Here is a 24,559-nt window from a genome sequence, read left to right on the forward strand (position 1 = left end):
CAACGAACGAAATGGCATAGATGCCCTAGCGGCAACTGCTAGCAAAAGACTAAGTTTTCACTCTAATGGCATATAACATATCCCACCAGAATGAAAACAATGGGAACCTTCTCTGGTTACACCTCCGAGGCTTCTACAATTTGCAAGCCATACGGATGCTGAGACTAAGGAAGATGAGGGAATTCTACAATTTACAATTCACGTCACATCTGCTCAGCGCGGTAAAGTTCCAACGAGACTGGTTCCCTTCATACTCCACACAGAGTAAATGTAAATCAAAAATGAATAACCATTTTCAATTTCGTTGCAAAACGAAAATACAGCCGAACCATATTCCAGTCCAATCAGAGAGTGCTGCAAGCACCTCTACCGGTTTCGAAACTTATTAGTCTCTCATCAGGAGGCACATATGCTGCTCTCCCTGATCCAACCAAAACAAACCCCAGCGTGCAGTCCCGAATTGCAACGAACGAAATGGCATAGATGCCCTAGCGGCAACTGCTAGCAAAAGACTAAGTTTTCACTCTAATGGCATATAACATATCCCACCAGAATGAAAACAATGGGAACCTTCTCTGGTTACACCTCCGAGGCTTCTACAATTTGCAAGCCATACGGATGCTGAGACTAAGGAAGATGAGGGAATTCTACAATTTACAATTCACGTCACATCTGCTCAGCGCGGTAAAGTTCCAACGAGACTGGTTCCCTTCATACTCCACACAGAGTAAATGTAAATCAAAAATGAATAACCATTTTCAATTTCGTTGCAAAACGAAAATACAGCCGAACCATATTCCAGTCCAATCAGAGAGTGCTGCAAGCACCTCTACCGGTTTCGAAACTTATTAGTCTCTCATCAGGAGGCACATATGCTGCTCTCCCTGATCCAACCAAAACAAACCCCAGCGTGCAGTCCCGAATTGCAACGAACGAAATGGCATAGATGCCCTAGCGGCAACTGCTAGCAAAAGACTAAGTTTTCACTCTAATGGCATATAACATATCCCACCAGAATGAAAACAATGGGAACCTTCTCTGGTTACACCTCCGAGGCTTCTACAATTTGCAAGCCATACGGATGCTGAGACTAAGGAAGATGAGGGAATTCTACAATTTACAATTCACGTCACATCTGCTCAGCGCGGTAAAGTTCCAACGAGACTGGTTCCCTTCATACTCCACACAGAGTAAATGTAAATCAAAAATGAATAACCATTTTCAATTTCGTTGCAAAACGAAAATACAGCCGAACCATATTCCAGTCCAATCAGAGAGTGCTGCAAGCACCTCTACCGGTTTCGAAACTTATTAGTCTCTCATCAGGAGGCACATATGCTGCTCTCCCTGATCCAACCAAAACAAACCCCAGCGTGCAGTCCCGAATTGCAACGAACGAAATGGCATAGATGCCCTAGCGGCAACTGCTAGCAAAAGACTAAGTTTTCACTCTAATGGCATATAACATATCCCACCAGAATGAAAACAATGGGAACCTTCTCTGGTTACACCTCCGAGGCTTCTACAATTTGCAAGCCATACGGATGCTGAGACTAAGGAAGATGAGGGAATTCTACAATTTACAATTCACGTCACATCTGCTCAGCGCGGTAAAGTTCCAACGAGACTGGTTCCCTTCATACTCCACACAGAGTAAATGTAAATCAAAAATGAATAACCATTTTCAATTTCGTTGCAAAACGAAAATACAGCCGAACCATATTCCAGTCCAATCAGAGAGTGCTGCAAGCACCTCTACCGGTTTCGAAACTTATTAGTCTCTCATCAGGAGGCACATATGCTGCTCTCCCTGATCCAACCAAAACAAACCCCAGCGTGCAGTCCCGAATTGCAACGAACGAAATGGCATAGATGCCCTAGCGGCAACTGCTAGCAAAAGACTAAGTTTTCACTCTAATGGCATATAACATATCCCACCAGAATGAAAACAATGGGAACCTTCTCTGGTTACACCTCCGAGGCTTCTACAATTTGCAAGCCATACGGATGCTGAGACTAAGGAAGATGAGGGAATTCTACAATTTACAATTCACGTCACATCTGCTCAGCGCGGTAAAGTTCCAACGAGACTGGTTCCCTTCATACTCCACACAGAGTAAATGTAAATCAAAAATGAATAACCATTTTCAATTTCGTTGCAAAACGAAAATACAGCCGAACCATATTCCAGTCCAATCAGAGAGTGCTGCAAGCACCTCTACCGGTTTCGAAACTTATTAGTCTCTCATCAGGAGGCACATATGCTGCTCTCCCTGATCCAACCAAAACAAACCCCAGCGTGCAGTCCCGAATTGCAACGAACGAAATGGCATAGATGCCCTAGCGGCAACTGCTAGCAAAAGACTAAGTTTTCACTCTAATGGCATATAACATATCCCACCAGAATGAAAACAATGGGAACCTTCTCTGGTTACACCTCCGAGGCTTCTACAATTTGCAAGCCATACGGATGCTGAGACTAAGGAAGATGAGGGAATTCTACAATTTACAATTCACGTCACATCTGCTCAGCGCGGTAAAGTTCCAACGAGACTGGTTCCCTTCATACTCCACACAGAGTAAATGTAAATCAAAAATGAATAACCATTTTCAATTTCGTTGCAAAACGAAAATACAGCCGAACCATATTCCAGTCCAATCAGAGAGTGCTGCAAGCACCTCTACCGGTTTCGAAACTTATTAGTCTCTCATCAGGAGGCACATATGCTGCTCTCCCTGATCCAACCAAAACAAACCCCAGCGTGCAGTCCCGAATTGCAACGAACGAAATGGCATAGATGCCCTAGCGGCAACTGCTAGCAAAAGACTAAGTTTTCACTCTAATGGCATATAACATATCCCACCAGAATGAAAACAATGGGAACCTTCTCTGGTTACACCTCCGAGGCTTCTACAATTTGCAAGCCATACGGATGCTGAGACTAAGGAAGATGAGGGAATTCTACAATTTACAATTCACGTCACATCTGCTCAGCGCGGTAAAGTTCCAACGAGACTGGTTCCCTTCATACTCCACACAGAGTAAATGTAAATCAAAAATGAATAACCATTTTCAATTTCGTTGCAAAACGAAAATACAGCCGAACCATATTCCAGTCCAATCAGAGAGTGCTGCAAGCACCTCTACCGGTTTCGAAACTTATTAGTCTCTCATCAGGAGGCACATATGCTGCTCTCCCTGATCCAACCAAAACAAACCCCAGCGTGCAGTCCCGAATTGCAACGAACGAAATGGCATAGATGCCCTAGCGGCAACTGCTAGCAAAAGACTAAGTTTTCACTCTAATGGCATATAACATATCCCACCAGAATGAAAACAATGGGAACCTTCTCTGGTTACACCTCCGAGGCTTCTACAATTTGCAAGCCATACGGATGCTGAGACTAAGGAAGATGAGGGAATTCTACAATTTACAATTCACGTCACATCTGCTCAGCGCGGTAAAGTTCCAACGAGACTGGTTCCCTTCATACTCCACACAGAGTAAATGTAAATCAAAAATGAATAACCATTTTCAATTTCGTTGCAAAACGAAAATACAGCCGAACCATATTCCAGTCCAATCAGAGAGTGCTGCAAGCACCTCTACCGGTTTCGAAACTTATTAGTCTCTCATCAGGAGGCACATATGCTGCTCTCCCTGATCCAACCAAAACAAACCCCAGCGTGCAGTCCCGAATTGCAACGAACGAAATGGCATAGATGCCCTAGCGGCAACTGCTAGCAAAAGACTAAGTTTTCACTCTAATGGCATATAACATATCCCACCAGAATGAAAACAATGGGAACCTTCTCTGGTTACACCTCCGAGGCTTCTACAATTTGCAAGCCATACGGATGCTGAGACTAAGGAAGATGAGGGAATTCTACAATTTACAATTCACGTCACATCTGCTCAGCGCGGTAAAGTTCCAACGAGACTGGTTCCCTTCATACTCCACACAGAGTAAATGTAAATCAAAAATGAATAACCATTTTCAATTTCGTTGCAAAACGAAAATACAGCCGAACCATATTCCAGTCCAATCAGAGAGTGCTGCAAGCACCTCTACCGGTTTCGAAACTTATTAGTCTCTCATCAGGAGGCACATATGCTGCTCTCCCTGATCCAACCAAAACAAACCCCAGCGTGCAGTCCCGAATTGCAACGAACGAAATGGCATAGATGCCCTAGCGGCAACTGCTAGCAAAAGACTAAGTTTTCACTCTAATGGCATATAACATATCCCACCAGAATGAAAACAATGGGAACCTTCTCTGGTTACACCTCCGAGGCTTCTACAATTTGCAAGCCATACGGATGCTGAGACTAAGGAAGATGAGGGAATTCTACAATTTACAATTCACGTCACATCTGCTCAGCGCGGTAAAGTTCCAACGAGACTGGTTCCCTTCATACTCCACACAGAGTAAATGTAAATCAAAAATGAATAACCATTTTCAATTTCGTTGCAAAACGAAAATACAGCCGAACCATATTCCAGTCCAATCAGAGAGTGCTGCAAGCACCTCTACCGGTTTCGAAACTTATTAGTCTCTCATCAGGAGGCACATATGCTGCTCTCCCTGATCCAACCAAAACAAACCCCAGCGTGCAGTCCCGAATTGCAACGAACGAAATGGCATAGATGCCCTAGCGGCAACTGCTAGCAAAAGACTAAGTTTTCACTCTAATGGCATATAACATATCCCACCAGAATGAAAACAATGGGAACCTTCTCTGGTTACACCTCCGAGGCTTCTACAATTTGCAAGCCATACGGATGCTGAGACTAAGGAAGATGAGGGAATTCTACAATTTACAATTCACGTCACATCTGCTCAGCGCGGTAAAGTTCCAACGAGACTGGTTCCCTTCATACTCCACACAGAGTAAATGTAAATCAAAAATGAATAACCATTTTCAATTTCGTTGCAAAACGAAAATACAGCCGAACCATATTCCAGTCCAATCAGAGAGTGCTGCAAGCACCTCTACCGGTTTCGAAACTTATTAGTCTCTCATCAGGAGGCACATATGCTGCTCTCCCTGATCCAACCAAAACAAACCCCAGCGTGCAGCGAAATTGAAAATGGTTATTCATTTTTGATTTACATTTACTCTGTGTGGAGTATGAAGGGAACCAGTCTCGTTGGAACTTTACCGCGCTGAGCAGATGTGACGTGAATTGTAAATTGTAGAATTCCCTCATCTTCCTTAGTCTCAGCATCCGTATGGCTTGCAAATTGTAGAAGCCTCGGAGGTGTAACCAGAGAAGGTTCCCATTGTTTTCATTCTGGTGGGATATGTTATATGCCATTAGAGTGAAAACTTAGTCTTTTGCTAGCAGTTGCCGCTAGGGCATCTATGCCATTTCGTTCGTTGCAATTCGGGACTGCACGCTGGGGTTTGTTTTGGTTGGATCAGGGAGAGCAGCATATGTGCCTCCTGATGAGAGACTAATAAGTTTCGAAACCGGTAGAGGTGCTTGCAGCACTCTCTGATTGGACTGGAATATGGTTCGGCTGTATTTTCGTTTTGCAACGAAATTGAAAATGGTTATTCATTTTTGATTTACATTTACTCTGTGTGGAGTATGAAGGGAACCAGTCTCGTTGGAACTTTACCGCGCTGAGCAGATGTGACGTGAATTGTAAATTGTAGAATTCCCTCATCTTCCTTAGTCTCAGCATCCGTATGGCTTGCAAATTGTAGAAGCCTCGGAGGTGTAACCAGAGAAGGTTCCCATTGTTTTCATTCTGGTGGGATATGTTATATGCCATTAGAGTGAAAACTTAGTCTTTTGCTAGCAGTTGCCGCTAGGGCATCTATGCCATTTCGTTCGTTGCAATTCGGGACTGCACGCTGGGGTTTGTTTTGGTTGGATCAGGGAGAGCAGCATATGTGCCTCCTGATGAGAGACTAATAAGTTTCGAAACCGGTAGAGGTGCTTGCAGCACTCTCTGATTGGACTGGAATATGGTTCGGCTGTATTTTCGTTTTGCAACGAAATTGAAAATGGTTATTCATTTTTGATTTACATTTACTCTGTGTGGAGTATGAAGGGAACCAGTCTCGTTGGAACTTTACCGCGCTGAGCAGATGTGACGTGAATTGTAAATTGTAGAATTCCCTCATCTTCCTTAGTCTCAGCATCCGTATGGCTTGCAAATTGTAGAAGCCTCGGAGGTGTAACCAGAGAAGGTTCCCATTGTTTTCATTCTGGTGGGATATGTTATATGCCATTAGAGTGAAAACTTAGTCTTTTGCTAGCAGTTGCCGCTAGGGCATCTATGCCATTTCGTTCGTTGCAATTCGGGACTGCACGCTGGGGTTTGTTTTGGTTGGATCAGGGAGAGCAGCATATGTGCCTCCTGATGAGAGACTAATAAGTTTCGAAACCGGTAGAGGTGCTTGCAGCACTCTCTGATTGGACTGGAATATGGTTCGGCTGTATTTTCGTTTTGCAACGAAATTGAAAATGGTTATTCATTTTTGATTTACATTTACTCTGTGTGGAGTATGAAGGGAACCAGTCTCGTTGGAACTTTACCGCGCTGAGCAGATGTGACGTGAATTGTAAATTGTAGAATTCCCTCATCTTCCTTAGTCTCAGCATCCGTATGGCTTGCAAATTGTAGAAGCCTCGGAGGTGTAACCAGAGAAGGTTCCCATTGTTTTCATTCTGGTGGGATATGTTATATGCCATTAGAGTGAAAACTTAGTCTTTTGCTAGCAGTTGCCGCTAGGGCATCTATGCCATTTCGTTCGTTGCAATTCGGGACTGCACGCTGGGGTTTGTTTTGGTTGGATCAGGGAGAGCAGCATATGTGCCTCCTGATGAGAGACTAATAAGTTTCGAAACCGGTAGAGGTGCTTGCAGCACTCTCTGATTGGACTGGAATATGGTTCGGCTGTATTTTCGTTTTGCAACGAAATTGAAAATGGTTATTCATTTTTGATTTACATTTACTCTGTGTGGAGTATGAAGGGAACCAGTCTCGTTGGAACTTTACCGCGCTGAGCAGATGTGACGTGAATTGTAAATTGTAGAATTCCCTCATCTTCCTTAGTCTCAGCATCCGTATGGCTTGCAAATTGTAGAAGCCTCGGAGGTGTAACCAGAGAAGGTTCCCATTGTTTTCATTCTGGTGGGATATGTTATATGCCATTAGAGTGAAAACTTAGTCTTTTGCTAGCAGTTGCCGCTAGGGCATCTATGCCATTTCGTTCGTTGCAATTCGGGACTGCACGCTGGGGTTTGTTTTGGTTGGATCAGGGAGAGCAGCATATGTGCCTCCTGATGAGAGACTAATAAGTTTCGAAACCGGTAGAGGTGCTTGCAGCACTCTCTGATTGGACTGGAATATGGTTCGGCTGTATTTTCGTTTTGCAACGAAATTGAAAATGGTTATTCATTTTTGATTTACATTTACTCTGTGTGGAGTATGAAGGGAACCAGTCTCGTTGGAACTTTACCGCGCTGAGCAGATGTGACGTGAATTGTAAATTGTAGAATTCCCTCATCTTCCTTAGTCTCAGCATCCGTATGGCTTGCAAATTGTAGAAGCCTCGGAGGTGTAACCAGAGAAGGTTCCCATTGTTTTCATTCTGGTGGGATATGTTATATGCCATTAGAGTGAAAACTTAGTCTTTTGCTAGCAGTTGCCGCTAGGGCATCTATGCCATTTCGTTCGTTGCAATTCGGGACTGCACGCTGGGGTTTGTTTTGGTTGGATCAGGGAGAGCAGCATATGTGCCTCCTGATGAGAGACTAATAAGTTTCGAAACCGGTAGAGGTGCTTGCAGCACTCTCTGATTGGACTGGAATATGGTTCGGCTGTATTTTCGTTTTGCAACGAAATTGAAAATGGTTATTCATTTTTGATTTACATTTACTCTGTGTGGAGTATGAAGGGAACCAGTCTCGTTGGAACTTTACCGCGCTGAGCAGATGTGACGTGAATTGTAAATTGTAGAATTCCCTCATCTTCCTTAGTCTCAGCATCCGTATGGCTTGCAAATTGTAGAAGCCTCGGAGGTGTAACCAGAGAAGGTTCCCATTGTTTTCATTCTGGTGGGATATGTTATATGCCATTAGAGTGAAAACTTAGTCTTTTGCTAGCAGTTGCCGCTAGGGCATCTATGCCATTTCGTTCGTTGCAATTCGGGACTGCACGCTGGGGTTTGTTTTGGTTGGATCAGGGAGAGCAGCATATGTGCCTCCTGATGAGAGACTAATAAGTTTCGAAACCGGTAGAGGTGCTTGCAGCACTCTCTGATTGGACTGGAATATGGTTCGGCTGTATTTTCGTTTTGCAACGAAATTGAAAATGGTTATTCATTTTTGATTTACATTTACTCTGTGTGGAGTATGAAGGGAACCAGTCTCGTTGGAACTTTACCGCGCTGAGCAGATGTGACGTGAATTGTAAATTGTAGAATTCCCTCATCTTCCTTAGTCTCAGCATCCGTATGGCTTGCAAATTGTAGAAGCCTCGGAGGTGTAACCAGAGAAGGTTCCCATTGTTTTCATTCTGGTGGGATATGTTATATGCCATTAGAGTGAAAACTTAGTCTTTTGCTAGCAGTTGCCGCTAGGGCATCTATGCCATTTCGTTCGTTGCAATTCGGGACTGCACGCTGGGGTTTGTTTTGGTTGGATCAGGGAGAGCAGCATATGTGCCTCCTGATGAGAGACTAATAAGTTTCGAAACCGGTAGAGGTGCTTGCAGCACTCTCTGATTGGACTGGAATATGGTTCGGCTGTATTTTCGTTTTGCAACGAAATTGAAAATGGTTATTCATTTTTGATTTACATTTACTCTGTGTGGAGTATGAAGGGAACCAGTCTCGTTGGAACTTTACCGCGCTGAGCAGATGTGACGTGAATTGTAAATTGTAGAATTCCCTCATCTTCCTTAGTCTCAGCATCCGTATGGCTTGCAAATTGTAGAAGCCTCGGAGGTGTAACCAGAGAAGGTTCCCATTGTTTTCATTCTGGTGGGATATGTTATATGCCATTAGAGTGAAAACTTAGTCTTTTGCTAGCAGTTGCCGCTAGGGCATCTATGCCATTTCGTTCGTTGCAATTCGGGACTGCACGCTGGGGTTTGTTTTGGTTGGATCAGGGAGAGCAGCATATGTGCCTCCTGATGAGAGACTAATAAGTTTCGAAACCGGTAGAGGTGCTTGCAGCACTCTCTGATTGGACTGGAATATGGTTCGGCTGTATTTTCGTTTTGCAACGAAATTGAAAATGGTTATTCATTTTTGATTTACATTTACTCTGTGTGGAGTATGAAGGGAACCAGTCTCGTTGGAACTTTACCGCGCTGAGCAGATGTGACGTGAATTGTAAATTGTAGAATTCCCTCATCTTCCTTAGTCTCAGCATCCGTATGGCTTGCAAATTGTAGAAGCCTCGGAGGTGTAACCAGAGAAGGTTCCCATTGTTTTCATTCTGGTGGGATATGTTATATGCCATTAGAGTGAAAACTTAGTCTTTTGCTAGCAGTTGCCGCTAGGGCATCTATGCCATTTCGTTCGTTGCAATTCGGGACTGCACGCTGGGGTTTGTTTTGGTTGGATCAGGGAGAGCAGCATATGTGCCTCCTGATGAGAGACTAATAAGTTTCGAAACCGGTAGAGGTGCTTGCAGCACTCTCTGATTGGACTGGAATATGGTTCGGCTGTATTTTCGTTTTGCAACGAAATTGAAAATGGTTATTCATTTTTGATTTACATTTACTCTGTGTGGAGTATGAAGGGAACCAGTCTCGTTGGAACTTTACCGCGCTGAGCAGATGTGACGTGAATTGTAAATTGTAGAATTCCCTCATCTTCCTTAGTCTCAGCATCCGTATGGCTTGCAAATTGTAGAAGCCTCGGAGGTGTAACCAGAGAAGGTTCCCATTGTTTTCATTCTGGTGGGATATGTTATATGCCATTAGAGTGAAAACTTAGTCTTTTGCTAGCAGTTGCCGCTAGGGCATCTATGCCATTTCGTTCGTTGCAATTCGGGACTGCACGCTGGGGTTTGTTTTGGTTGGATCAGGGAGAGCAGCATATGTGCCTCCTGATGAGAGACTAATAAGTTTCGAAACCGGTAGAGGTGCTTGCAGCACTCTCTGATTGGACTGGAATATGGTTCGGCTGTATTTTCGTTTTGCAACGAAATTGAAAATGGTTATTCATTTTTGATTTACATTTACTCTGTGTGGAGTATGAAGGGAACCAGTCTCGTTGGAACTTTACCGCGCTGAGCAGATGTGACGTGAATTGTAAATTGTAGAATTCCCTCATCTTCCTTAGTCTCAGCATCCGTATGGCTTGCAAATTGTAGAAGCCTCGGAGGTGTAACCAGAGAAGGTTCCCATTGTTTTCATTCTGGTGGGATATGTTATATGCCATTAGAGTGAAAACTTAGTCTTTTGCTAGCAGTTGCCGCTAGGGCATCTATGCCATTTCGTTCGTTGCAATTCGGGACTGCACGCTGGGGTTTGTTTTGGTTGGATCAGGGAGAGCAGCATATGTGCCTCCTGATGAGAGACTAATAAGTTTCGAAACCGGTAGAGGTGCTTGCAGCACTCTCTGATTGGACTGGAATATGGTTCGGCTGTATTTTCGTTTTGCAACGAAATTGAAAATGGTTATTCATTTTTGATTTACATTTACTCTGTGTGGAGTATGAAGGGAACCAGTCTCGTTGGAACTTTACCGCGCTGAGCAGATGTGACGTGAATTGTAAATTGTAGAATTCCCTCATCTTCCTTAGTCTCAGCATCCGTATGGCTTGCAAATTGTAGAAGCCTCGGAGGTGTAACCAGAGAAGGTTCCCATTGTTTTCATTCTGGTGGGATATGTTATATGCCATTAGAGTGAAAACTTAGTCTTTTGCTAGCAGTTGCCGCTAGGGCATCTATGCCATTTCGTTCGTTGCAATTCGGGACTGCACGCTGGGGTTTGTTTTGGTTGGATCAGGGAGAGCAGCATATGTGCCTCCTGATGAGAGACTAATAAGTTTCGAAACCGGTAGAGGTGCTTGCAGCACTCTCTGATTGGACTGGAATATGGTTCGGCTGTATTTTCGTTTTGCAACGAAATTGAAAATGGTTATTCATTTTTGATTTACATTTACTCTGTGTGGAGTATGAAGGGAACCAGTCTCGTTGGAACTTTACCGCGCTGAGCAGATGTGACGTGAATTGTAAATTGTAGAATTCCCTCATCTTCCTTAGTCTCAGCATCCGTATGGCTTGCAAATTGTAGAAGCCTCGGAGGTGTAACCAGAGAAGGTTCCCATTGTTTTCATTCTGGTGGGATATGTTATATGCCATTAGAGTGAAAACTTAGTCTTTTGCTAGCAGTTGCCGCTAGGGCATCTATGCCATTTCGTTCGTTGCAATTCGGGACTGCACGCTGGGGTTTGTTTTGGTTGGATCAGGGAGAGCAGCATATGTGCCTCCTGATGAGAGACTAATAAGTTTCGAAACCGGTAGAGGTGCTTGCAGCACTCTCTGATTGGACTGGAATATGGTTCGGCTGTATTTTCGTTTTGCAACGAAATTGAAAATGGTTATTCATTTTTGATTTACATTTACTCTGTGTGGAGTATGAAGGGAACCAGTCTCGTTGGAACTTTACCGCGCTGAGCAGATGTGACGTGAATTGTAAATTGTAGAATTCCCTCATCTTCCTTAGTCTCAGCATCCGTATGGCTTGCAAATTGTAGAAGCCTCGGAGGTGTAACCAGAGAAGGTTCCCATTGTTTTCATTCTGGTGGGATATGTTATATGCCATTAGAGTGAAAACTTAGTCTTTTGCTAGCAGTTGCCGCTAGGGCATCTATGCCATTTCGTTCGTTGCAATTCGGGACTGCACGCTGGGGTTTGTTTTGGTTGGATCAGGGAGAGCAGCATATGTGCCTCCTGATGAGAGACTAATAAGTTTCGAAACCGGTAGAGGTGCTTGCAGCACTCTCTGATTGGACTGGAATATGGTTCGGCTGTATTTTCGTTTTGCAACGAAATTGAAAATGGTTATTCATTTTTGATTTACATTTACTCTGTGTGGAGTATGAAGGGAACCAGTCTCGTTGGAACTTTACCGCGCTGAGCAGATGTGACGTGAATTGTAAATTGTAGAATTCCCTCATCTTCCTTAGTCTCAGCATCCGTATGGCTTGCAAATTGTAGAAGCCTCGGAGGTGTAACCAGAGAAGGTTCCCATTGTTTTCATTCTGGTGGGATATGTTATATGCCATTAGAGTGAAAACTTAGTCTTTTGCTAGCAGTTGCCGCTAGGGCATCTATGCCATTTCGTTCGTTGCAATTCGGGACTGCACGCTGGGGTTTGTTTTGGTTGGATCAGGGAGAGCAGCATATGTGCCTCCTGATGAGAGACTAATAAGTTTCGAAACCGGTAGAGGTGCTTGCAGCACTCTCTGATTGGACTGGAATATGGTTCGGCTGTATTTTCGTTTTGCAACGAAATTGAAAATGGTTATTCATTTTTGATTTACATTTACTCTGTGTGGAGTATGAAGGGAACCAGTCTCGTTGGAACTTTACCGCGCTGAGCAGATGTGACGTGAATTGTAAATTGTAGAATTCCCTCATCTTCCTTAGTCTCAGCATCCGTATGGCTTGCAAATTGTAGAAGCCTCGGAGGTGTAACCAGAGAAGGTTCCCATTGTTTTCATTCTGGTGGGATATGTTATATGCCATTAGAGTGAAAACTTAGTCTTTTGCTAGCAGTTGCCGCTAGGGCATCTATGCCATTTCGTTCGTTGCAATTCGGGACTGCACGCTGGGGTTTGTTTTGGTTGGATCAGGGAGAGCAGCATATGTGCCTCCTGATGAGAGACTAATAAGTTTCGAAACCGGTAGAGGTGCTTGCAGCACTCTCTGATTGGACTGGAATATGGTCGGCTGTATTTTCGTTTTGCAACGAAATTGAAAATGGTTATTCATTTTTGATTTACATTTACTCTGTGTGGAGTATGAAGGGAACCAGTCTCGTTGGAACTTTACCGCGCTGAGCAGATGTGACGTGAATTGTAAATTGTAGAATTCCCTCATCTTCCTTAGTCTCAGCATCCGTATGGCTTGCAAATTGTAGAAGCCTCGGAGGTGTAACCAGAGAAGGTTCCCATTGTTTTCATTCTGGTGGGATATGTTATATGCCATTAGAGTGAAAACTTAGTCTTTTGCTAGCAGTTGCCGCTAGGGCATCTATGCCATTTCGTTCGTTGCAATTCGGGACTGCACGCTGGGGTTTGTTTTGGTTGGATCAGGGAGAGCAGCATATGTGCCTCCTGATGAGAGACTAATAAGTTTCGAAACCGGTAGAGGTGCTTGCAGCACTCTCTGATTGGACTGGAATATGGTTCGGCTGTATTTTCGTTTTGCAACGAAATTGAAAATGGTTATTCATTTTTGATTTACATTTACTCTGTGTGGAGTATGAAGGGAACCAGTCTCGTTGGAACTTTACCGCGCTGAGCAGATGTGACGTGAATTGTAAATTGTAGAATTCCCTCATCTTCCTTAGTCTCAGCATCCGTATGGCTTGCAAATTGTAGAAGCCTCGGAGGTGTAACCAGAGAAGGTTCCCATTGTTTTCATTCTGGTGGGATATGTTATATGCCATTAGAGTGAAAACTTAGTCTTTTGCTAGCAGTTGCCGCTAGGGCATCTATGCCATTTCGTTCGTTGCAATTCGGGACTGCACGCTGGGGTTTGTTTTGGTTGGATCAGGGAGAGCAGCATATGTGCCTCCTGATGAGAGACTAATAAGTTTCGAAACCGGTAGAGGTGCTTGCAGCACTCTCTGATTGGACTGGAATATGGTTCGGCTGTATTTTCGTTTTGCAACGAAATTGAAAATGGTTATTCATTTTTGATTTACATTTACTCTGTGTGGAGTATGAAGGGAACCAGTCTCGTTGGAACTTTACCGCGCTGAGCAGATGTGACGTGAATTGTAAATTGTAGAATTCCCTCATCTTCCTTAGTCTCAGCATCCGTATGGCTTGCAAATTGTAGAAGCCTCGGAGGTGTAACCAGAGAAGGTTCCCATTGTTTTCATTCTGGTGGGATATGTTATATGCCATTAGAGTGAAAACTTAGTCTTTTGCTAGCAGTTGCCGCTAGGGCATCTATGCCATTTCGTTCGTTGCAATTCGGGACTGCACGCTGGGGTTTGTTTTGGTTGGATCAGGGAGAGCAGCATATGTGCCTCCTGATGAGAGACTAATAAGTTTCGAAACCGGTAGAGGTGCTTGCAGCACTCTCTGATTGGACTGGAATATGGTTCGGCTGTATTTTCGTTTTGCAACGAAATTGAAAATGGTTATTCATTTTTGATTTACATTTACTCTGTGTGGAGTATGAAGGGAACCAGTCTCGTTGGAACTTTACCGCGCTGAGCAGATGTGACGTGAATTGTAAATTGTAGAATTCCCTCATCTTCCTTAGTCTCAGCATCCGTATGGCTTGCAAATTGTAGAAGCCTCGGAGGTGTAACCAGAGAAGGTTCCCATTGTTTTCATTCTGGTGGGATATGTTATATGCCATTAGAGTGAAAACTTAGTCTTATTTTTATTATTTTGATTTTTTAATTTTAATCAACCTGTTCTAGGTACACCACTGGCAAAGTCACTTTGACGCAAGAGGTGCGTTTAAACGAGGTAAAAATTTAAAAAATCGGCTCCTAGATAAGCCAGCCTGTAAACTATTCACTGGCCGTAACTGTACAGTAATGCCCACAAAAAAAGTTACAGCCCTTTGAAGTTACAAAATGAAAATCGATTTTTTTTCATATATCGAAAACTTTTAAGAGATTTTTTATTAAAAATGGACATGTAGCATTCTCGTGGCAACAGCATCTTAAAAAAAAATTAAAGTGAAATTTGTGCACCATATAAAAATTTTATGGTGGTTTTGTTCACTTAACCCCCCCCCCCCCCAAACGTTCCAATTAAATTATTATTGTGGCACCATTAGTTAAATTCAATGTTTTTAAAACTTTTTTGCCTCTTAGTACTTTTTCGATGAGCCCGTGTTTATCGAGATATTTTGAATACATATTTAACGAATCCACCACATATTTGTATATGGTTAAGTACGATTAAAGAGACCTGTGAATAATCTGAAAATTTATTTGTAATTTACATTTTTAGGTATATTTTAAAAAAGAAGCTACATCTCGATAAATGGTGACTTATCAAAAAAAGACTTATGCCCCGTTGCACCAACAGATCTTAAGCTTAAGTCGAGAATATCATAAGAATTAATATAATATAATTCTAATATATTACAATAAGAATACCATAATATAATAATAGATATAATTGATAATAAGGTAAGGATCTAAAATTATGGTGCAATGTAAGTGATACTCAAGGAAGCCCTATTTATAAGTAGATCTTAGCTAAGCTGGAGCTTAAGATCTGTTGATGCAACCAGGCATAAGAGGCAAAAAAGTTTTAAAAACACTGTTTAACTAATGGTACCACAATAATAGTTTAATAGGAACGTACACAAACATTTGGAGAGTTTAAAGGAACAAAACCCCCGTAAAATTTTGATGTAAATATATTAAAAAAGAAGCCGCATCTCAATAAAAACTGGCTTATCGAAAAAATACTGAGAGGCAAAAAAGTTTTAAAAACGTTGTGTTTAACTAACGGTACTACAATAATGAATTACTTGGAACGTACACAAGAGTTTGGGGGGGTTTAAGGGAACAAAACCCCATAAAATTTTTATGGGGTGGACAAATTTCACTATAATTTTGTTTTAAGATGTTCCTGCTATAAGAATGATACGTGTCCATTTTCAATAAAAAATCTCTAATAGTTTTCGATTATATATTGAAAAAAATCGATTTTCATTTTGTAATTTCAAAGAGCTGTAACTTTTTTTATGAACACATTTGTACTAAGGTAAGTTAGGTTCAATCGAACTATTTTTGACCCCAGAATGGGTGGTATAAGTTATGACCAATCTTTTCGGGACACCCTCTATAATAGCATCTTTAAAAGTGTGGTACTGTATGGATGTGAAACTTGCCAACTGAATAAGCGAACAGAACAGAATTTGCTCGTACTGGAAATGGACTTCTAGCGAAGATCGGCCTGCATTTCTACAGTCTCACACAACGAATGAACGAGTACGCGATATTATGAATAGAAATAGAAAAACAAACATAATTGAAGAAATCCAGGAAAAACAACTTTGTTGGTATGGTCATGTACAAAAAATGGAGGAACATCGACTCCCAAAGCTGATAATGGAATGGCAACCCCCGGAAAGAATCCCCGGAAAGAAGGAAAAGGGGCAGACCGCAAACTACCTGGATAAGTGTCAAAAAGCAACGTCTGAGAGAGATCTACGACCAGGAGATTGGTCAGATCGACGCGGCTGGAAAATAGGAACCGAAAGGCGTAGGACGCTATAAACCGGTAATGCCAATGTAACAAAAAAGAAAAAGCTTCTGTTGGATTAAAAGTAAAGAGAATGATAAACTCCAACAGAAGTAGAAAGGGAAAAAACTAATACAGTAGAACCCCGCAAATCCGAACTAATTGGGGGAACAGCCTGTTCGGATTCCGAAAAGTTCGGATTATCCGAAAGTTAACCTAACTAATAATGCAAAGCTTTCGTTTTCGTTGATTTTGAGTCACAAAAGGTTCTCGCAAGAGTGTGAACTGTGGACAATATTTTTGGACTAAGTTGACTGCAAGGAAACCGAAGTAAGTTTATATATAACATTTATAAGCACTACGTTTACGTAGTTTACGCACTTACGTTTACGAACATGTAAACTGAATGGAACCAGATAGATTAGCGAACATCTGTAAAAACAAGCCGTATAGCACAAGATCCGTTGGAAAGCCGCTGAAAAGGTGGAAAGACAATGTACAGTCAACAACAACTGAAACAGAATAAGAGGCAGACAAACAGGAGTAATCCTAGTCGCACGAAGAAGAAGAAGAATAAGAAGTTTACGTATAAAGTACCTACTTATTTATTTTTAAGAAATATTAAATGTCAAGGTCCTATTAATTCTACATTGTTAAATTTTCTGGTTTTACTCTGTATAATAAACATGTTTTTAAGTTTTTGTCGTGAATTTCGTAGCAAAATTAACAAAAATGAAAAGAGAAAGAAAACTAGATGTAACTAATGGAACAAAAAATGAGAATAGAAAGGAAATAGCTTCTGGTTGAAGAAGCTGAAGTAACAAAATAGACAGAGGCAAACTGAATGGAGTTAGGCTAGCGATATATGCAAGAGAACGACAACTCGACACTCAAGGATGGATACGGCCAATTTACATGCCTGTCAAAGAACAGCAGATCAAAGTAGATTGTGATGACGACTAGAAAAGAGAATATGAAGATAAGAATAGATGCTCAGAAAATAAATATAATAATATAATAAAAATAGAAGGCTATAGGAGACAAATAAAATAGATTAAAATAGAATAAAATAAATTACGGGCGCCAGAAGATGGCATCAACCAATCTCCCAGGTATCTTACACTGCTATCAAAACTAAACTTACGTGCATAGAAATCGGCCCACTTAAAAATTTGGTCATTTTTGATGTCTCATATTTCCTAAACCTATTGGCCGATTTAAGTGATTTTTTAAACATGTTATAGCCTGATTCTTTAACAATACCACTATAATAATATTGTTGCTAAACAGGTAAATTTTCATCGTATACCGGGTGTACCAATCAAACTGTGTTTTTTTCTCAAAGTTCGCATAACCATAAAACCCAACTATAGCCTCAGGTTTTCTTAACATTTTGTTTTTTGATTCATTCTTTTATGTTGGATAATAAAAAAGTTAGGTACTTTAACAACTAGACATGTTCTTCATCAATACAGGGTGTTTTTTAATAAGTGCGACAAACTTTAAGGGGTAATTCTGCATGAAAAAATAATGGCAGTTGGCTTTATAAACGTATGTCAGCAAATGTTTCGTTTCCGAGATACGGGATGTTGAATTTTTTCTTACAAACTGACGATTTATTTATTGCTTTAAAACCAGTTGAGATATGCAAATGAAATCTGGTAGGTTTTAAGAGCTAGTTATTGCGGATTTTTTGACATAAAATTAAGAATTTTATATTCACCATTAGCGTGCATACGGGTAATATGATCGGTCATATTACACGTATGCGCGCTAATGGTGAATATTAAATTCTTAATTGTATGTCAAAAAATGTGCAATAACTACGCATTAAAACACACCAAATTTAATTGGCATATATCAACCGGTTTTAAAGCAATAAAATAAATCGTCAGTTTGTAAGAAAAATTCAACATTCCGTATCTCGGAAACGAAACATTTGCAGACATACGTTTATAAAGCCAACTGCCATTATTTTTTCTTGCAGAATTACCCCTTAAAGTTTGTCGCACTTATTTATAAACACCGTGTATTGATGAAGAACATGTCTAGTTGTTAAAGTACCTAACTTTTTTATTATCCAACATAAAAGAATGAATCAAAAAACAAAATGTAACCTGAGGCTATAGTTGGGTTTTAATTTCAGTATTTTATAAATGCTAGAATATTCCACAGGGTGATGCGAACTTTGAGAAAAAACAGTTTGATTGATACACCAGGTATACAATTAAAATTTACGTGTTTTGCAACAATATTATTACAGTGGTATTGTTAAAGAATCAGGCTATAACATGTTCAAAAAATCATTTAAATCGGCCAACAGTTTTTTTTTCCTGGAAGCCGTCTGTTGTGAACGGGTTGTACTGCAGCCACTTGGCTTATTGTACATCTTCCATTCGTTTATGAAACCCATTCCAGAATTCTGGAACCCTGTACCAGCTTATACAGATCTAGTGGGTGGGTGCCATATAAATTTGGAGTCACTTCGATGTCTCCGAAAAGTGTTTGCCGCCTCCGATCCAATGCGTCACAGTCATGCAAAATATGGTTGACTGTTTCAGGTTCTCTGTTACAGAGTCTGCAGCTCAAGTCTCCGTGAAACAGCCCCATTGTATGCAGGTGATCCTTAACTGGCGCATGTCCAGTTAGCAGGCGCAGCCAACAGGTTTAGGAAATATAAGACATCAAAAATGACCAAATTTTAAGTGGGCCGATTTCTATGCACGTAAGTTTATATTAACTCAGTAAATATAAATATAAGGAAATAAGAATAAATGATATACAAAATAAATAAACATTTATTAAAAATAACTACCAGATTTTTAACAATCTTTGAGTTAAACCAAATTGAATATAAGTGACTCTAACATGACAAAAGTTGTGGGTTACTTTATTATATTATATAAATATTCTTCAAGTAGCAGTGTGGAAAGATTAGTTAGCATGGTCATTTGGGTATTAGGAGAGAACCTAACCTAACAGAGCCTAAAAAAAATTGAACACGCTCGGATAATGGTTAAGCTACCAAACTTAGAACTTAATCCTGCTTTATCGGTGAAGTATATGTGCACGTGCAGTATTCATAACTATTCAATAAAAAAGTTAATGCCAAGAAATCTTTAAATATATAAAAATATTTTGAAAACATTCTTACCTCAAACGTTCGAACAATTCTAGTAGCTGTCGATTTACATAAAATAGTAATTTTCTCCATTATTTTCAATTTTTCTTCAACAGCATCTTCCTCTACTTCATCTTCAACTTCATCTTCACTTTCAAGGAATTCATCAACATCTTTTTCCTCGTCTTCCTCTTGGTTATTATCACGAATCACTTCCACAACTTCTTCGTTACTATCTTTCGATTCTTTAATACTATCAGTTTCCATTTGATCTTCAGTCCTGGACGTTTCAAGATTATGTTCACTCTTGTTAATAGTATCATTATGTTTATTTATATGTGTCCCATTAACGATGAGATTTTTATTATCTTTTCGCTTTTTAGAGCCTTTCTTTTTATCTTCATTTTCTGGGGGTTTCTCATAGTGAGCGTGACGAAGATCAAAATGAAAAGCATCCAAAATAACAACAATTAATCTCACAAGCTGTTTCTGGTACTCCAATTTTCCACTTAACTTCAACAAATAATACTTTAACACACCTTCATACTGATGCCAGGGCAGAATCCTGCAAACTACACCGACAGCTTCAATTGCAGCATCAACGACGCTATTTTTGCTCACGTATTTTTCTTTATATAAATAATGAGACGCCAAAGGCAAAATGAATTGAGTAAGAGTTCTTGGATTGGGTGAATCGGTTTGATCTTTGGTGATCTGGCAGAACTTTAGCAACGCTCTAGCATGTCTGTGTAATTGTAGATGGACTAAGTTTTCGAAGAAATCAACTTCAGGATCAGCTGTGTTAGCATATTTATTTAAATCCCTAAGGATAAAATGTGCAGTAGGACACTCTCTAGCTAGGTGACCTAACAACGATATATACTCATGTCGGACTTCGTCCTTGACACTTTTAAAACCAGTTCGTATGAGATTAAATAAAGTTTCGTTCAAAATCAAATCAGATTGCTTAGGATAATTCTCAGTTAGATGTACAGATACCTTTTTTAAAGTATGTGAGCTATTTTCCCTTGCAGATAGATCATTTTCGTGAGATATAAAATAACAGCAGTTATATATTATTATAATTCCTAACGACGTATCTATTTTCCCATCTGACAGATATTCTTGTACTTTTTTGAAGGCATTATGACGCCTTTCGAAGTCTGGTTGATCCACCCATTTTTTATCAAAAGCGTTCAGTTCACCTACTAACTCCGGTATCAATTTCAAACCGTCAGACTTTTTGAACATAACGTCCACTATTTGGACCAACAATTTTCTACTAGAAGGATATGACACTTGGAAGAACAAGGGCGACACTTGTTTCAAATGTATCTCTGGTTTTTCAACGTTCTGCATCAGATTTAATATTGTAGTAATGTACTTCAAAACTACTTCTTCGGGTATAGACTTGGCACACTTTTTAAGAACAACCGGCAAAAGTAGATCCAGTATTTTATCGCTGAGTAACGGATCCCAAACTAACTCAGAAATCCTGGATAATATGAACAGTTCCTTCTGGTTCAGATTTTTAGATTTGGTCAATAGTTTCTTTTCTATTTTTGAGAGGATAATAGAAACGTGTGGAAGCAAAATCATACTACCATAGTTCAAGTTGTCTACGATGCCCACTTTATCTAAAATATCTTGTTCAATCGTGACTACGTCGTTAACTTGCAGAGCATTTTTAATATCGTCTTCGTCTGGTTGCAAACTAAGAAGTTTTTCCAACATCTCTTCTATCATATTAACAACACTAACGTGACTTTTTTCGTTGACCAACAACTTCAAAACGTGAGGTAAAACGTACTGATTCGGATCTACGTTTCTGTACTTCACCAATAAACAGAAATACCTTGGATTTGATCCCCATTGAGCTATTAGTTTTAGTAGAGCTGTCGGACTGTGGATACCTTCAATGTTCAGTTTGTCTAGATATGGCCAAACGAAGACTGCAAAGAGGGCGTCAATTTGTCGTGTTGTCCAAGGGTATCGATCAAAATGGTCGAAGAATTTTTCTATTATTTTGATGCACGATACTCTTAGGTTTCTTAGTATTGCGAGATAACCAGCGTGTACCTCGGAAATGAGGTCAAATGCGAACTTCAAGTGACTCCCTGTAATAAACAAATAGAATTACTAACATGTACAGCCATACAAACAATAACGAAAATGCAACAAAATATACCAATATCTCAACGAAACTTTAAAAAAGTCTACAAAAAAAATATTATCTTAAATTAAAGGCCTAGATGTTCGGATTCAATAAGTGTCTCTTTATAAAGACAATGAAATCGACTGTACTAAGTAACAAGACAATTACTCAACACACACTACACATTAATCCCCCTCAGCTCGTGATAAATTTTGTCCGACTGTATTCTATTGCTGAATGACTAATGTCAATGTCATTAAAAACAACATTAGAAGCCAGGCAGTTATAAAGAAATCTCCCAAGCTCCAAGGCAAGGAACCACAAAATCTGTCAGAATACCAACGTCGGAAGATGTTGATCTCGTGACAAACGAAGAAATTAACGCTGCAAAACTATCTGGCATCTCTAAAGCCAAAATGAGTAAGTTGGTGAAACAACATTATATACAAACCACAAGGGCTGTAATCAAGGCCAAACAAAACACACAAATCAACTTCACAAAAAAGATAGCATTATTAGGTCTAAAACAACCGAAGCTGGGAGGAAAAGAGGGTTATTTTGCCAAAGAAACAAGATATAGTCGATTCGCTAATCTGAGACACAACTGTCTACACTACAATCACAATAAAGATGCACTAGAAATAAACAAGGACGAGGAGCTCTCCCAAATCATGATTTGGGAGTGCTCCTCGAACATTCAGTGTCTTAATTCGTTTATTTCTATATAGTGCATTTTTATTACGATTGTAGTGTAGACAGTTATGTCTCAGATTAGCGAATCGACTATACCTATAGGTATATTTTGATCACAGTCGTATCTGGAATATTCACATACTGAAAACCACCCTAAAAGCTACTATGTTCTTGGGCAGATGTAGAAGGGGTGAGGTAAGAATCGGGGCTCAAACCCACAATGACCATATGGCTATATACAAGTAGCCCAGTCGGGATACCATTTGACCTTGTATTAGGAGCTGCCACAAATTTTATTTTTCTAATCTTAAGGGGGTCAATAGTAGTATAAATTTAAAATCTCGACTGAATTTGACCGTTTCGTTAGCCGCCATCTTGATTTTAAACGAGAACCGTTTTTGCTCAATATCTTCGCCATTTTCAACTTTTCGACAAAAAATATACAAACGGAAATTGTTGAAAATGCGATTTTCTATAATTTCGTTTATTCTATTTTTTTTCGTGCGGTCCATATTTTCCGAGTTATGGGGAAAAAACAGTGATAGTTAAAGCATAATTATTGATTTATTGCATTATCTCGTTTATTATTACTTTTACAACAAATTTTAACCTATACAAAAATGAAGAGAATTAAATTTTGTACAATTCTGATGTCGTACATTTTTTTGATATAATCAATATTTAAGGTAGTACGTATGTGGTAAAAGTGCGAGCGTAAGACCTGATTGATTTTAAAGCAATTGTTTTTGTTTCCCATTTCCCAAATCTTTCCCATTTTCAGCTTTTCGACAAAAAGTGTAAGGACTGAAATTGTTGCAATTACGATTTACTACAATTTTTCTAGAGAACCAGTGGCGGGTCTAAGAGGGGGGAATGGGAAAATTCCCCGCAACGGGGTCCAAAATTTAAAAAAAAAAAGGTTGAAATATTAAAATATGTTACCTGACATGAAACTTAATTATCGACAGACAAATTCAACCAATAAAACCCGCTAGTTTATAAAATTAAGTAAACTTAATGCATACAAGTTATTATTTATGTCTTTTATGTACTTAGTTTGGTTGGCGTTTCATTGGAAGTTTCATAAATTGTATAAAATATAATTCTTTTTATTTTTGTTTATGTACAATTATGTCGTAAAGTTAATAATAAATGAGACAATTCAATAATTATGCTTCCTCTCCGCTTCCACTATTTTCCTCCTTAACTCGGAGAATATTGATCGCATAAAAAAATTGTGGAAAAGAAATTGTAGGAAATTGCGTTTCCCACAATTTTAATTCCAACCGTTTTTGTCGAAAAGTTGAAAATGGCGGAGATATTAACCAACAACGGTTCTCCTTTAAAATCAATATGGCGGCTAATGCAACCGCGGAATTCAGTCGAGATTTTAAATTTACAGTACTATTGATCTCCCCTAAAGGATAGAATTATAAAATTTGGGGCAGCTCAGAAAAAAGATTCAATTCAGTAATTATGCTCCCCCACCACTTTTTACTATTTTCCCACTTAACTCGGAAAATATCAACCGCATGAAAAAAATTGTTAAAAAGAAATTGTAGGAAATCATATTTGGAACAATTTAAGTTGAAAATGGCGTAGATATTGAACAAAAGCAATTGTTACAAAATCAATCGGGTCTTACGCTCGCGCCATTATCGCATATATACTACCTTAAATATTAACTTTAGCAAAAAAATGAAAGAAACTAAAATTGTGTAGAATTCAATTTTCTCTATTTTTGTAAAGGAACATTTTTGTCGTAAAACTAACAATAAACGAGATAATTCAATAATTATGCTCTATTTATATATAACTGTCATTATTTTCCGCTATAACGAAAATATCGATGGCACGAAAAAATTGTAAAAATAGAAGTGAGAGAAAATTACATTTTCAACAATTTTGGTTGATATACTTTTTGTCGAAAAGTTGAAAACGGCGGAGATATTGGCAAAAACGGTTCTCGTTTAAAATCAAGATGGCGGCTAACGCAATGGCGGAGTTCAGTCGAGATTTTAAATTTACACTACTATTGACCCCCCCTAAAGACTAAAAAAAAAAAAAATTTGGGGCAGCTCCTAATGCAAGGTTAGGCCTGTTATTCGTCTAACTCGACTGGACTAAAGGGTTATTAGGCCAATGATAACCTATGGGTC

At 39.8% G+C, this 24,559-nt stretch overlaps 1 protein-coding gene across 1 annotated transcript in view; it reads right to left on the minus strand.

Annotated features, from left to right (window-relative positions):
• LOC114330079 (small subunit processome component 20 homolog) overlaps positions 1–24,559 on the minus strand; it is a 107,008-nt gene that overhangs the window by 36,843 nt on the left and 45,606 nt on the right. Inside the window, exon 10 of the mRNA XM_050642607.1 lies at positions 19,586–21,669. Coding sequence (XP_050498564.1) covers positions 19,586–21,669 — 2,084 coding nt within the window. The remainder of the gene's footprint in view (positions 1–19,585; positions 21,670–24,559) is intronic.

Source organism: Diabrotica virgifera, chromosome 2 (genome assembly GCF_917563875.1).
Source record: "Diabrotica virgifera virgifera chromosome 2, PGI_DIABVI_V3a".
Taxonomy (NCBI): Eukaryota; Metazoa; Arthropoda; class Insecta; order Coleoptera; family Chrysomelidae; genus Diabrotica; species Diabrotica virgifera.